Genomic DNA, 14,050 nt, shown 5'->3' with positions numbered 1-14,050 from the left:
AGTACCCATGTATTGGCTCCACCAGCCCAAGCTGACAGTGACGCCATTGGCCCCAAGGGAGCTCAACAGCGGATCCACCTCTCTGAGCTTCCCCCCCGGCCGCGCGGATCCCAACTGAAGCTTCTTCGCGCACTCTTGAAGCTCCGTTCGACTCTGTCCCAGTCCATTCGAAGACATTCTTCATATCTCACGAGCGGCGACTGACTGATACGTAGAGAATTCGGTATCCTAATATGGCTACTTGAACCAGTGTTTCTTTGTGTTTGTGTCAAAGCACCGCCTGGGTTTCCTTCACCATCCATTCATCTCTGTCCGCTAGCAGTCCAGTCCGCTGGTCTGAAAACACCATGATCAAAACCTCATTCAAGGGTTTCATAGCAAGACTATGGCTTCAGTTCAGAGAGAGTTTCTTTGGCTGAGAGCAACTCCCGCCGTGATACATCTACAACTCTATTCAAAGGCATTGAATGACAACGAGATGGTTCAAAGCCCATCGATTCTGTCCGCGCCGTGACATGTTACATATCACAAGTGCATTGTTTACGGGGCTCAAACATCCTTATCTTGGATTCTTAGGTTGACAGTAGGTATAGAGCCTCATCGCCTTTAGGGAACTATATAACGGCTTGCTTTCCAGTCATCCAACATGCTTTGAATAGACAATACACGCTAAAACTTCAAAAGCATACATCCACCCCTCAGCACTTTAACAGCCGAAAGCCAACAACTCGATTTCACCAACTATGCCCCTTCGCAAACAGAACGCTCGCAACACTGGCAAAGCCGGACCCAAAATGGCCACCAAGACCACTAAAGACGATAGTAACCACCAATTAGTTCCCATCCAAAGCTTCAACACTTTTTACAACGTTCCAGCGCCAGCGCCAGTCCCATCCCACCCCTTCGCTCACAACGACCTCCTCAAAAGCCTCCTCCCCCACCACGGTTACGACTACTCCATGTTCCACCTCGTCCACCCAGATGGCATCAACCACGAGAACTACCTCGCCATTGAGCCTGAGCACGCCGACTGCATCATCAACGCTCTGTTCAAAAGCAGCGGCGGCATGGAACCCTACGGCTACGGCTACAACCAACATGTTGGTAACCGTGCCGAGCCTCCTCCAAGTAGCCACCTGAACCTCGTCGTCGAAAGCGGTCTAACGACCCTCTTCAACGCGCTCCACGATGTTGCCAGTGAGCTGGACCTCGCCGAGATGCAGCTCATCGGGAACGACACTGACAAGGCGGGTGCCGGATACCTTTCCCCCTTTTGGGAGAAGGTAGTCACCAACCCCAAGTACTCAGGGGCCTGGTTCCATGTCGACGTCCCTCAGGGGCATGGACATGGACAGGGCAAGCCTAACAACGTCGGTACTACCAAATGGAAGGTACCCAAGAGTTGGACCGGCTATCTTCGTACCAACCCTCCCATGACCCGAGCTCGAGGCCGTGAAGCCACGGTCCCGTATCTCTGCTCCATGTCTCGTCCCAATCCCGAAGAAGTGCATTTCTTCCCCTCCGGGACTTCCCCGGGTCCCGGATACAAGCCCCTCACGACCTTAAACACCAGTCCCGGCCTCTCATCCTCATCCACCAGTGAAGCTCTCCATAAAGCTTGCTTAGCCCTGCACTCTCTCACGGCCCTCATACTCGACGCGCGGGAATACGTCATCGAGCGTCCCGGACGCTTCCCGTCTCGTAACCTTCCTTCCAGTGATCCACTCGTCCTGGCTATTGACCAGTTCCGGAACTACCTTGAATCTGTCCCCGGTCTACAATTCGAGGAGTCCATCCAGCAGGCCTTCTATTCCTACCACGCCACCGTCTTCCGCTTGGAGCTTCCCGTTGCGGCCGGGTTATTTGGCGGTAATGGGACTACCATGTTCCAGTTTAAGCCGGCCCATGTGTCGAGGGACACGGGGAAGGTCGTGGATGAATCGGTCATGGTGGCCAGTGTGAGCTCGGCAGGATCGTCGGATGTGGACGGGGACGAGGACGAGGAGGATAGAGACTTGTCATCGGATACGGAATCCGATTACGCTTGTAGTAGTTATGCTAGGTTTGGTTCGGCCAAGAAGTTTAGGAGATGACTATGAAGGCGCCGTGTGTAAGTGGGAGCAGTGGTGACGGGGCATCCGTCCATCTTTTGTGCTGACCGACAGGTGTCGTTCATGTTAATTTAAGTTAGAGTATGATAATTTGAATGGTTTGGGTAACAACCCCTGTGATCCTGTGATACGTCAACGCACACAACCACAAACGCAAGACTGAGACAAGGGATGAGGACACGAAACTGATCGTGCATAGGAAGTCTATTGAATGGACCTAAGAATGTGTCCACCTGAAAAGCAATTTCTCCGCAAAACCTAACACCAATAGCCTTTACCGAGGCCTTGTAACCATCATAATCATGACACGAAAATAACCAGTGATTAAGCCAACTCATCTAATTTTCAGACTCTTGCCCCTTTTCCTGTGCCATTTAAGGCTGGCCAAGACCGAGGTGGTTGACATCGGCCTTAACGATACGGAAGGTGTTGGTGTTACCCATACCACCCTTCCAGCCCTGAACAACGACAACGGTTTCGCCCTCGTTGAGGACCTTGAGGCCAATACCGTGGCTGAGACCCCACTTGATGCGACGATCAACATCCTCCTGCCAGTTGACCTTGCTAAAGTCGGGCTTGGACTCGGGGAAAAGGAAGGGGTAGACGCCACGGTAAAGGTGGGCGTACCTCGAAGCAGAGTCGTTCCTGGTGATCATGATGATGGGGCACACAGGGCGGTACTTGGAGATGAGACGAGCGGACTCGCCGGAGGTGGAGAGAACAAGAATGGCAGCGGCGTTAAGGTCAAGGGAGGCGCGGACAGAGGCCATGGCGCAGGACTCGACAATGGAGACGGGGCGCTTGGCCAAGCTGCAAAGCTCCTCGAAGTGGCTGACGTAGGGGATGGTGTTCTCGGCCTTAAGAACGGCCTCGCTCATCTCACGGACGGCCTCGGTGGGGTAAGCACCCTTGGCGGTCTCACCAGAAAGCATGACGCAGTCAGCACCATCGGTAACAGCGTTACCGACATCGCTGATCTCGGCTCTGGTGGGTCTGGGGTTCTTGATCATGGACTCGAGCATCTGGGTAGCGCAGATGACGGGCTTGCCGGCAATGTTGCACATGGCGATGATCTTCTTCTGGGCAGCGAACACCTCGGCGGCGGGGATCTCAATACCCAAGTCACCACGGGCAACCATGACACCATCGGTCTCGGCGAGAATCTCAGCAAAGTTGTTGAGACCCTGCCTGTTCTCGATCTTGGCAATGATCTGGATCTGCTTGCCATCCTCGCCAAGGACCTCACGAATGTCCTTGATGTCCTGGCCGCGACGGATAAAAGCTATTATCATCTGTCAGCAACTTGTTCCACGTATCCAAGGTCTTCCTAGGGTGAACTCACAAGCAAAGACCATGTCGACCTTGTTCTTGACACCGAACCTGAGATCGGCCTTATCCTTCTCGGAAAGAGCAGGGAGATCGACATCGGTGTTGGGAAGGTTGACACCCTTGCGGGAGGAGATGTAGCCGTTGTTGCGGGCCTTAACCTTGATGGTCTTGTCATCGACAATCTCGAGGACCTCGAAAGCGAGGACACCATCGTCGACGTAGATGATACGGCCAGGAGCAATGACCTTGGTGATGTTGACATAGTCGACGTACCTGCAACGATGTCAGCAATGATCGGCCCCACTGGCGCATACCCAGAAGCAGATCGATTCAAACTTACATGTGCTCGATAGTGCACTCATCCTTGTACTTTTCATCAGTGGTGATGTTAAGGATGGTACCGGCGGAGATGGGAATATCCTCATCGTTCTTGGTGTTGCCGGTACGGATCTCAGGGCCCTTGGTGTCAAGGGCAATGGCAATAGGGCGGCCGGGATGAACCTTCTCAGCCTGGCGAGCATTGTCAATGACGGACTCTGCAGGTGGCTCAGTGTTAGCGGGTAAGCTGTGCAGGAGGATTTTGGCAAAGCGAGGCGCTAATGGTCCTGGAAAGCTAAGCGCGCAGCAGCTTGGCGGACCTTGCACCATCGGTGGGTTTTCAAAGGCACCACCAAATGTCAGAGGGGAGAATACGTACGGTGATACTCGTAGCTTCCGTGGGAGAAGTTCATGCGAACGACGTTGAGACCAGCATCGCGGAGCTTGTTGATGGCCTCGACCGAGTTGGTCTTGGGACCAATGGTGCAGATGATGGAAGTGCGACGGAACTCGCGAGCGGGCTGGAACTCAGTGTTAAGCTGAGCGAGCCACTGAATCTTGCCGCCGAGGCTGAGATGGTCAAGCGCAGTAGCGGCCATTGTGAAGGTTTATGTGTGGTGTTGGAGGGGAATGGGAGGTGTTATCGAGGTGTAGATTGAAGCGCGCGGGGTTGACGCGAATCTTTGAGGTATGGGGAAATCTGCAAGATCGACAGCTTCAGCGTCAGTAAATAAAGTTTCAACCTGGGCAAGCGCAATGCGCAGGAATGACAATTGCAAGACACAGAGCGCAGTGCTGGTACAGATGCGAGGGTGGCTGGTAAAGATGTTCCTGGAGGAAAGGAATTTTCTGAATCTTTTTATGATTTGATTCCAAGTTAGGGAGAGGGGGGAGATGGGGGGGGGGGGGGGGAGGCTTCCGTCCCAGCTCAAATTACCCCGCGCCTCTCGCATGCTGGAAGTCCAAACTCCTCTGAGACGGGGAGACAAATGATGATGACACAACATGGAACCCCGTACGAAGCAAGGAGATGCGAATCAGAGTGACCCGCCTCCCCATGGGCTTTTGTGGCACTTCCACTTTTTCAATTCAATTGGAATGAATGGAGGCGATTGGGGGATCGCTGTCATTTCTGTCAAACGTACCTGAAAATGGAACCGAAGCTGATGATTCGGTTGTTCAGATCTCAAGACGAAATCTGAAGCTGTAGCTTGGGGTGAACGAAGGAGGGGGGGAATTGTTGAGGGAAAAGTTTGGGGAGAGGGAGAGGAAGAGAGAGGATAGAAATCAGAAAATCAACACCGAGACCGCGGAGGGGAAATGGACCTGGATCTTTTTTTTTCTGCTTTGTCGTTTCGCCCAGGCTCGAACCAATCTTTGACGGGCTATTGCGCGATAAAAACTGATAAGAGAAACGCCTGGCACCAGTCGCACCACTAGCACACCACGCCTGCACCACTGGTCTCCTTCCTTCCCCTCGTTTGGTCACTTTGGTATCCGTCTGGCTCTCGGCGACTCCTGTCCTTCCCACTCAACCTCAAGGCAGAAGCGGCAGTGCGGCCCTCGAAACGTCCATCGACAGAAGGTTGGGGATCCCCTCTTCGCATCCGCTCTTGACGCCCCCGTGTCGGCGTCTTCGCGGAGGCAGCATTGCTCTGGGAGCTGCAACCTTGTCATCCCGCCATAGTTCCGCCGCCGCAGTGGAGGACATCCCACCAGAGCCCACCGAAAACACTCTCCAAGCCGCCACTGGCCGCCCGGTGCCGCGTAGCTTATGCCTGCCCCTGCCCCTCACCCCCCACCTGAGGTCGCTGACCAAGCCCCGCTTTCCCCCAAAAGGGAATGGTCAAGCCAACCCTAAATTCGGCCGGACTGGCAGGGGGCACCGGCCATTGCCCGATCATCGCTCCATTGGGCTCCACTGCCGTGGGGCCATCTTGCAGACAGCCAAGAGAAGTCACGTTAGTCAACACGTGATCGTGCCAAGATGATCCCTCGAGAACCCAACTCCCTGGACCCTGTCTCCTGACAATCCCTTCTTCTCCTTCCAGCCTTCCAGTTCCGCTCCACACTCACAATCCTTGACCGCAGTGCCCCGGCTCCTACCCGCGACACTAGAGGTACCTCAAAGGCCGCTTTCCCGCCTCCCTGTGATCGCGCCGTTACGTTGCCCACCGCATCGCCCGACGCCTTGCTGCAGGCACTCAAGTTCACTCCCCACAGCACCTCCCGAAACACCTTCCTGACCTGCAACACCGCTCCCGCCCCGGGAATATCATCATCATCACCATCACCACCACCACCACCATCGACATCGACCCCCTAACCCGACGGCGCCGAATTCCGAACCGATCGTCGCATCGCATATCGCATATCGCATCGCATCGCATCGCATCGCATCGCATCGCATCCCGTCTCCTCCCTTCTCGATCCTCTTTTTTTCCTGTCGCATCCAACAAAGCCACTCCTCAAGATGGTGGTGGGTACCCCGAAGTTTCTTGCGTCGTTAGCGTTGCTGTTCTTCATTCTGCGTCCGAATGTACAGAGAACCCCGGCCCCTTCTCCGGATTTTCCGATCTTGTCATTGTTCTCCATTGTCTTGCCTTCGCACTCGCCCGCTGCTGCTGCGTCGTCGCTTGCTGTTCAACGGAGTTCTAAGAATCTCTTCTCCCAGCTCCTCGATTTGCTGACACTAGGCTTATGGTCGAAGCTCGGACGTTTGAGCCACTATGCCTTTGACGCTGTCCTGCGTAAGTTCCATTTCCAGAAGGATGATTGATCGATGGTCATTCCTATTCTTGGCCTGTTTTCGATGCCCACTGACTCGATGTGCGCTGCGTTTGACAGTTTCGGCATTCCTCGCTGGAATGAAGCGATCGACCGGTCTGACGTGAGTTGCTTCCGATGCGCTCCCTGCCCTGCGGACACCGCCCTTGCGAGGCCTCGCCCCCTGTTTCGAACCCGAACCCGCCGATCCGTCCATACCTCCGGGTGACATTCTCGAGCAAAAGACTGACACTTGGTGATCATAGTTTCAAAACTGACAAGGTCGCTGGCGAAAACAAGGAGGTTGGAAAATGGGTTGACAAGTATCTCGGCGTCGGCGAATGGGTGATGGACCAGTCTGTCGCCATTGCTGGTTCGAGCGGCTGGTTCGACAGGACCCGATAAATGGCGGATGGCAGAGAACGTCGCGAGCCTTGGTACATCGAAGGCGATACCATCCTTCACAGCTGAAGAGTGAGGATCGAAATCATTGTTCTTGTCCAAGGAGGCGTGCTGATTGGGAATCGGTTATTTCCCGGCTGGAGGAGGGGATCGTGGCGCCATGACACGAGCATTGGCGGTTTCTACCCCACGTATATATATCTCTTGGACAGAATGGCCAGTCGTTATGTTTGTCGAAGAGAGGAAGCAGAGAAGGTGTTTCTGAGTTTGGCTAGTTTTGGCCGGCTCAAGTGCTGATCGGCCTCCTCATATCCGGCAGTGGATGCCAGTAGCCAGGCGGGCTGGGTCGGGAGGGGGATGGATCTTTAGAGGACTGGGCGTTCAGGAGCGGTTCTGATGACCGCGGGATACACACCTGTTTCTTTTGCATTTTTGTGCTTTTCGATAGGGTTTTGAATCAGGAATAACTGCACTTTGATGCCCTGGGACTTTCCAAGGGTTCTCGCAGCAGTTTTCGTGGCCCAAAGTTGCGCATGTCCGTTGTCTCCGCAAGTTGTTTGGCTGTAGGGCTCAAAGTTCGGTTCGTGATCCCGTGGTTTCCCGACCCTTGTTCCGGAATCATAGCCGAGGGCTGTTGGCCAAGCCAGCCAGCCAGTCACGTCCGTGCGAATGGAGCTCTCCAACGATTCCGGGTTCAAGGCATCTGCACCACGAGTCATTTCCCTTGTTGGTGAATCACATGGAACTGAGAGATCCATTTCATTGTTGAAGGTTTTTTCATCATGCACATATATATCTGTGATATAAACATCAACACTGAAACAGTCGTCTGAACATGTAGTCCAAAGACACACGTTTACGATCACGACGAGTCGCCATCAACCCTATGCTCAACTACCTACTCCGCCTAGAGGTTCTTAATCTCATATCTCGTTCGCAGCAACTCACCATATCGGATCAGCAAAAACGGCACCGGGATCAATGCCACGGCGATGAACGCCAGCAGACTGTTTCCCCATCCTAGCCCAAGCGTGTCGTACATTCGCAAGCCGAAGATGGGGAGGACAGCTCCAAAGACACTTCTCGCTACTGTGTTAGCAGCCAGAGCAGACGCAGCGTAGATGGTGAACGTATCAATCAAGGCCTATCAAGATATCAATCAGTCCCGTCCTTGGGTTTTCCTCGACCAAAACAGGCAAGAAGCTCACCATGCTGATGGCCATGAATATCACGATATTGCCGAACCCGATCAGAACGTGGCTCAAAATCGGTACGATCCAGTGGACATGGTACTGGGCCGTCCAGCCATAGATGAAGAAGCCAGCGGGTAGGAGTATGGCACCGATGGGGAGCACCGTGAGCCGATCCTCGGGGGTGCATGTTCCGTTGCCGTCGGGGCCGGCTTTGGCCTTCATGATGCGGTTGCTGGCGACACTAAAGAAAACGAGGCCAAGGAGTGAGCCAACGCCCATGCCAAGGAAGACCAGGCCGACGATCCTGGTGCCTGTTTTGTTCACGCGTTATTAGCAATCGCGACAAATGACGCGGGAGGCATGCCTGCCTGCCTGTTACATACCGAAATTATAAGTCTCCGGGTTGGTAAACACCCTCGAAATCGTGGTAAACATGAGGTACATGTACCCATAGACGATGGCGATATAGATGGCAAAGATGATGCAGATCGGGCTAAACACCAGCATCTTCAGCGGCCTCACAATGCTGCGCTTGAAGTAATCCTTCGGGCTCAATCCGATATCCAGCTTACTCCTCAACATGTCATTACCCGTCTCCTTGCGCAGCCTGTCGACCCTCCTTTGCAGCAGCACCGGCGCGTACGACTCCTTGCCAAAAACGACCATGCACAGCGCCACCACGCCCGCCACGATCGTCAGGATCCAAAACACCCAGCGCCAGCCTAGGTCCGAGTCGCTGATGACGCCCCCAATAATCGGCGCGATGATGGGCCCCAGCAACACCCCCATGGTCATCAGCGCCATCGCTGTCGCCCGCTTCTCCTGCGTGATCATGTCCGAGATGGTGCCCCCGCCATTAGTCACCGGGCAACTACCGAAGATGCCCGACAAAAACCGGAACGCGATGAGCGCATTGAGACTCGGCACCTCAGCGCACGCGATCAACATAGCAATAAAACACACGTTGCAGCCATGATAAACAACCAGCCTTCCATAGATCTCGCTCAACGGGGCAATCACCAAGGGCCCAGCCGCGAAGCCCAGGATGTACACCGATACCACGAACGAGGCCAGTTCCGGAGAGGAGTTGTGAAACTCCTTCATCACCGAGGGGACACCGGGGGCAAAGATGGAGGAGGCCAAGGGCGCGATAAAGGTTTGCGCGCTGATGAGCCCGACGTTGAGGATTTTTTGCCAGCGGGGCCAGTTGTAGGGGTTTTCGGGGTCGTTTTCGGACCACCAGATGATGTTGGCTTCGTCCTCTTCCGACGAGGAGGAAGTAACGGCGCCCGATGAGTCTTCCTGCGGATCATCGTGGGAGGAGGAAGCTTCTTTGCCGGCTGCCGCCTCCTTTTCTATGTCGTGATCATCATGGTGATGATGATGGCTGGTATGGCTGGCATGACTTCGTGCCCGGGCGAGAGAGTTGCGGCGTATGGCCTCTTTGCGCCGCTTCTCGCCTTGCTCGTCAAGTACGTAACCGATGTCGGATGGGATGTCGGCGTCGTGACCCTCGTCGATGGCTTGTTCTATCGATTTCTGTCTTTGTAGAGAAAGCCGTTCTGCTTCTCCTGATGTAGAGGAACGGTTGATATTGTGCTCCTGCTCATTGGTGATTGGGGCCGCCTGCCCTGGTGGTTGAGATCTTGTCATCTTTGGTGCTCAGTAAGCGCCGTGCGGGCCGTTTCTTGAGACGGTTATCAGCCATTGTCACTGCCGAAGATGGGAGAGATGATATGTGCTCTGTCTTTCTCCTGGGGAAAGGAAGTAAGATCATGGTTCTTGAATGCTTAGATATCCCCGTTGACTTGAACCATGGTTATGATCATGCCAGTCAGGGAAGGATCTGTAGATCGTGGGTGGAGGCCAAACCTTATTTCCCGCGGGGCTCTCCCCACGTTTTGTCCACGAAAATCAGTGGATCCTGTCATGCCATGATCTTTCAGGGGACTTGGACTGGATATAAAACAACTCCACACATACGTACCTTGATGGTTAAGATTGATAACCTGACGTCGGATACCACACTACTTGTTGTAAGATACCGTAAAGGTTGCCAGTGATGGCAGTGTTGCCCTACACTCGTAAAGTGTAGAGCAATGAAGAAAAAGAGGGAAGATACAGCAAGAACGAAAAATGGCCAGGCACAACAAGCAAAGAGCAAAGGGAACACACAGTCGGCAACTCGGCAAGGAGAATAAGAAGCTAATTTGAGGAGAGAGAAGGAAGCTAGATGCATATGTACCTAGGTAAGGTAGGTATGTATGGGTAAACATATCCATATCTGCCGCTAACTCGTAAGGTACCTACGTGAGGAGTATAATGGAACCCTGTAGGAACTGTGATTCTTTGGGGCCGAAAGAGTCCATTCCGTCCGTCACTCGGTCGCATAGCACGAAAGCAACGCTTGCTCTCGGTCTCTGGGGTAGCACGCGGGTAAGAGTGAGCAGTCCAGACCTCCATAGCGTCACTCTTTTCCCCTAGCGCGAGGTCGCTCAGGTTGCATTTCCGGAAAGGAGACGCGTCAAAAGAGAGCGGCAGGGAAATAGATCGGGCGTTGTGAGGCTGGATGGTAGTTGTGCTCATGGCGTGCATAAAAGCGTGCACAAAGCCGCTTTTCTATGACTGTCCCGGAAGCGCATCGGCAAGACGTCGATCCGGGAATATCATCTCTAATGATCCAACCAATCCCACCCGACCCTTCGGGATGATGCCGACCCCGAGACCAAACCCCAACACGACAGCCGTTGTCGGTCGATGTCATGATGAAGCAGGAAGCAGTGGTCAGCAGGCTAGAAATTGTCAGCCTATAGTAACCGACTGAGTGGCTGACGGGCAGGGTTGGATGGCGTTGACAACCTTAGTCGGATGCACGAGGCCGGCCACCCGTCGACCCAACAACACAAGCTTTCTTCGCTCCTCCTTTTCTCCCCGTAAACATTGATCCATGTTGCTGATTGGACCGTTGCCAAGATGTGCTTTACCGGTATCCTATCACCTTCCGCCTTTGGCGGGAGCGGGAAGAGAGACGAGAGGCTCGAAGGGTGGTATGAATGTGACGGGAAGCTTACAGTGAACACAGTGACCATGAGAAAGGGAGACGTGTCCCACACACCCACATTCACAGTTCACACAGTTTGTGGATGGAGGTAACTTCTTATCTCCGGATAAGAGGAAAAAGCATTCTGGTCCAAACTTGGCGTACAGCTAAAGCATACTAATCATAAATGTTGAAGGGTGGTATCGCCGTACTCATATCGATGAGAATTTGCGATGCTCACTTACCTAGGAGTAGCAAATCTGGTCATCTCGGTCCCCTTGGTATTTCTTTCGTCTTGATGAAGTGCACGGAAATACAGTCAAGGGCTCCCAGTCCCGGGAAGCGGTTGGTGTGTATGCACCCCTCAATTACCAGACGTCAACGACAAAACGCCGTACTCCGTAGTACTTCGTTGGCTTGCCAGCCTTGCCAATGCCTTCCGGATACAGCTGACTGTGTTACAGGCACTTGAGATTTATTGACAGGGTGTTTCCCAAAAGGAAATGCCGGGGTGGTGCAGCATGGGACTGTTGCTTCTATGCTTGAAACGATGTTTGTTTATTTGGAAGTAAAGTATCCCAGTTTGAGAGGTTCATGGTGTGTATACAGATCGAGTGGTACATGATGGAGCTACCTACCTCGAGAAACCTTTCGATCGATGTATGAGGTTGATAGAGAGTAAGTACCTTGTGTGTGTTAGCTTGGGAGCTTGAAGAAAGTGCAACAAAGCCAGTCAACGACACGGTGTCGCAGAACGGCAGCGAACACTGCAACCACATGAGTTTGTTTGGCTGTAAAAGTCACCGATTTAGCGACAGCCATCAGCTCCTCATGGGATCTCCTTTCCAACGCTTGATAACGTCGAGACGAAGTTACTCCGAGTAACCTCTGTTTGATGTGCAGACGAGACGGCGCTTTTCCATCTTCGACTCCAGGAACCCCATGAACCCTAACCCTGAGGGAGAGCTTATTGCATCATGATGATCATGTCCGACCGTCAAAGGGTCTTTATCTTGGGACAAGTGGCGTTCACAAGATGATTGGGCAATCCCAGTAAGCTCCGTGGTAATGTACGATGCGACGGTTTGAAAGGATGGCCATGTACGTGGTGAGCGGATATGGCCTTTGGAAAACAACGCCGTCAAAGATTCGGACAAACTCATAGAGGTACTTATTCGGCCATTTACTAACCGAGCAGATCGGTCAGCTTATCTTTCCTTGTTCTTTGGGATCTAGATCACTCAGCCACTGAATATAATGTCGTTCACTCAGTTCGTCCGTCTCCCTCCAGAACTCCAAGACCTAGTCTGGGACCACGCAGCAGCCCTCTCCCCATGCCTTCACTTTTTCCAGAAGCTCCCGGACACCAGCTGGGTAGATTGGGACATGCACCTCGTTCCGGACCGACACCAATCCGCAGACCTCAACTTGCGAAATCTCTCACTCGCCTGCCATGACGCCCGTTCGGCCGTGATCCGACACACCCGGGCGATTGAACATAAGACACTTGTGCCCATGCCCAAACACGGTAGCCCGCCTGTGTCGACGACCCCCTTAACCCTCGACCTAACCGACGATCTCGTCTGCGTCGGAGGAGCGGACACCGGACCAAAAGAAACCATGGCGGCGGTGGAGTGGGCCGATTTCGAACACATTGTGTTTACGGGCGCCCGCCGGTTCGCGGTAAGATACTTTCGCCCTGGATGGAACGTGTGGGGAATTTCGACGGACGACGACCCCAGCGGCGACGAAGGAGTGGGGTTGAGCCCAGAGGAGCTGCAGGCCATGTGGAGGCATGAGTGTGTGCACTGGACACATGTCGGGGTCGCGGGGGGCCCGGGGCCCGACGGACCTGACGGCGACGGGGAAGGGAGGAGGGATCTTGAGATTCACTATTCCGAAGCCGACCCGCCCTTTTGTGCGCGGTGTGTGGCTAATGTGGTGAGAAGGTTTGAGAGGTTGGACGAGTTTTGGCTTATTGTTGACCCGGACTGCTTGGACATGTTGGATGTGGCGATGGGTAGGAACGGTGGTAAAGAGGACAAGAATAAAGAAGCGATGGCTGAGGAGGGGAAAGGGACAGAGACGATGGATAAAACAGAGATGTCGGCCACTGGGCCAAGAAAGAAACGGACTTTCCACTCATACAGCCGGACGTATTTCAGCCTGGATGACCATGATGTGCGAAGTGAGCCGAGAGGCCCTATGAGGGCTTTACAGGCTATCAGAGACAACTTGGTTCGTCTCCTATCTCCTCTCCTAAGATGATGTGAGGAACAAGCAGCTGACACTCTCCAAGGAAGTAGCATCGATGCTGTCCGGTTCAAGGCCGGAGTGGATGAATCATGTTCGATATGGACTGTTGTCGTGGCGAGATGACCGGCAGACCAAGTGATGAGGATCATTTTCATAGTGCCGGTCGTGGCATTATGCTGATGTATCCCGACGATACCATAATCCCGTCGTCCACGTCCACGTCCTCGTCCTCATCGCCGTCGAATCCGTTCCCCGGGGCCGTATGCCCCCAATCGACTTGGGTCAGTCGATGATTCACGACCAGATTGGAGAATCAGATTTGCAAAGCGTATCGTGACATGTGTCGTGACTGTCGGTTAGACTGAAATCGGGGAGGCTGCCTGGGGAGAAGGAAGAGTCCAAGCGAGAGTTGCCCGGGGAGTGGAGGAGTCCGGGAGAAAACAGTGCCGACGTCTCGGGAGCGTCTCACAACCCCAGTCCCCTCCTGCAGATGGTGAGGTGCCCTGGTTTGATGTCATCACTAGTGAGGCGCTAACCGTGACCTACAGGGCTTTCAGGGGTCTGTAGACCTATCACAGCGCCGCTCGATCCCTGACGGACATGCCCTGACGCCGAAGCGAGAAACATCCGAACCA

The 14,050-nt window shown here is 53.8% G+C and overlaps 5 protein-coding genes and 1 non-coding gene across 10 annotated transcripts; 3 read left to right on the top strand and 3 right to left on the bottom strand.

The window, feature by feature from the left end:
- Positions 1-538: 538 nt before the first annotated feature.
- On the bottom strand, positions 539-6,179 carry ace-8 (acetate-8). 2 transcript variants are annotated; one of them, XM_011396928.1, is made up of 5 exons: positions 4,904-6,179; positions 4,138-4,458; positions 3,781-3,976; positions 3,454-3,713; positions 539-3,393 (listed from the first exon to the last, which is right to left on the bottom strand). In XM_011396928.1, exons 2-5 carry the CDS (start codon positions 4,355-4,357, stop codon positions 2,486-2,488), a joined length of 1,584 nt encoding a protein of 527 aa, XP_011395230.1. In that variant the 5' UTR covers positions 4,358-4,458; positions 4,904-6,179; the 3' UTR covers positions 539-2,485. The 2 variants fall into 2 exon arrangements, with proteins under 2 accessions (XP_011395230.1, XP_011395231.1); XM_011396929.1 differs by lacking the exon at positions 4,904-6,179 and having other exon boundaries at positions 2,070-3,393; positions 4,138-4,554.
- Positions 634-2,093, top strand: NCU06074 (hypothetical protein; the record flags this gene model as incomplete). Its single annotated transcript, XM_954744.2, has 1 exon — positions 634-2,093. Exon 1 carries the CDS (start codon positions 744-746, stop codon positions 2,091-2,093), a length of 1,350 nt encoding a protein of 449 aa, XP_959837.2. The 5' UTR covers positions 634-743.
- Positions 5,215-7,485, top strand: NCU06076. Of its 4 annotated transcripts, none has more exons than XM_011396933.1 (4): positions 5,215-6,237; positions 6,469-6,508; positions 6,606-6,648; positions 6,791-7,485. In XM_011396933.1, exons 1-4 carry the CDS (start codon positions 6,232-6,234, stop codon positions 6,927-6,929), a joined length of 228 nt encoding a protein of 75 aa, XP_011395235.1. In that variant the 5' UTR covers positions 5,215-6,231; the 3' UTR covers positions 6,930-7,485. The 4 variants fall into 4 exon arrangements, with proteins under 4 accessions (XP_011395235.1, XP_011395234.1, XP_011395232.1 ...); XM_011396932.1 differs by having other exon boundaries at positions 5,215-6,297; XM_011396930.1 differs by having other exon boundaries at positions 5,832-6,237; positions 6,433-6,508; positions 6,791-7,435.
- A 237-nt stretch (positions 7,486-7,722) lies between these two features.
- Positions 7,723-10,531, bottom strand: NCU06077 (membrane transporter). Its single transcript, XM_954332.2, has 2 exons — positions 10,430-10,531; positions 7,723-10,364 (listed from the first exon to the last, which is right to left on the bottom strand). Exon 2 carries the CDS (start codon positions 9,770-9,772, stop codon positions 8,495-8,497), a length of 1,278 nt encoding a protein of 425 aa, XP_959425.2. The 5' UTR covers positions 9,773-10,364; positions 10,430-10,531; the 3' UTR covers positions 7,723-8,494.
- On the bottom strand, positions 10,351-11,160 carry NCU14155. The gene is made up of 2 exons (XR_897987.1): positions 10,979-11,160; positions 10,351-10,911 (listed from the first exon to the last, which is right to left on the bottom strand). It is a non-coding gene; the product is annotated as a ncrg30 (non-coding RNA).
- A 1,142-nt stretch (positions 11,161-12,302) lies between these two features.
- Positions 12,303-13,665, top strand: NCU06078 (hypothetical protein). Its single transcript, XM_954333.2, has one exon. The coding sequence runs from the start codon at positions 12,417-12,419 to the stop codon at positions 13,425-13,427; it is 1,011 nt and encodes a 336-aa protein (XP_959426.2). The 5' UTR covers positions 12,303-12,416; the 3' UTR covers positions 13,428-13,665.
- Positions 13,666-14,050: the final 385 nt, after the last annotated feature.

The sequence above is a fragment of the Neurospora crassa genome, linkage group VII (genome assembly GCF_000182925.2).
Source record: "Neurospora crassa OR74A linkage group VII, whole genome shotgun sequence".
NCBI lineage: Eukaryota > Fungi > Ascomycota > Sordariomycetes > Sordariales > Sordariaceae > Neurospora > Neurospora crassa.
Note: the sequence above shows the minus strand (reverse complement) of the source record. Positions and strands in the feature narration are given on the sequence as shown.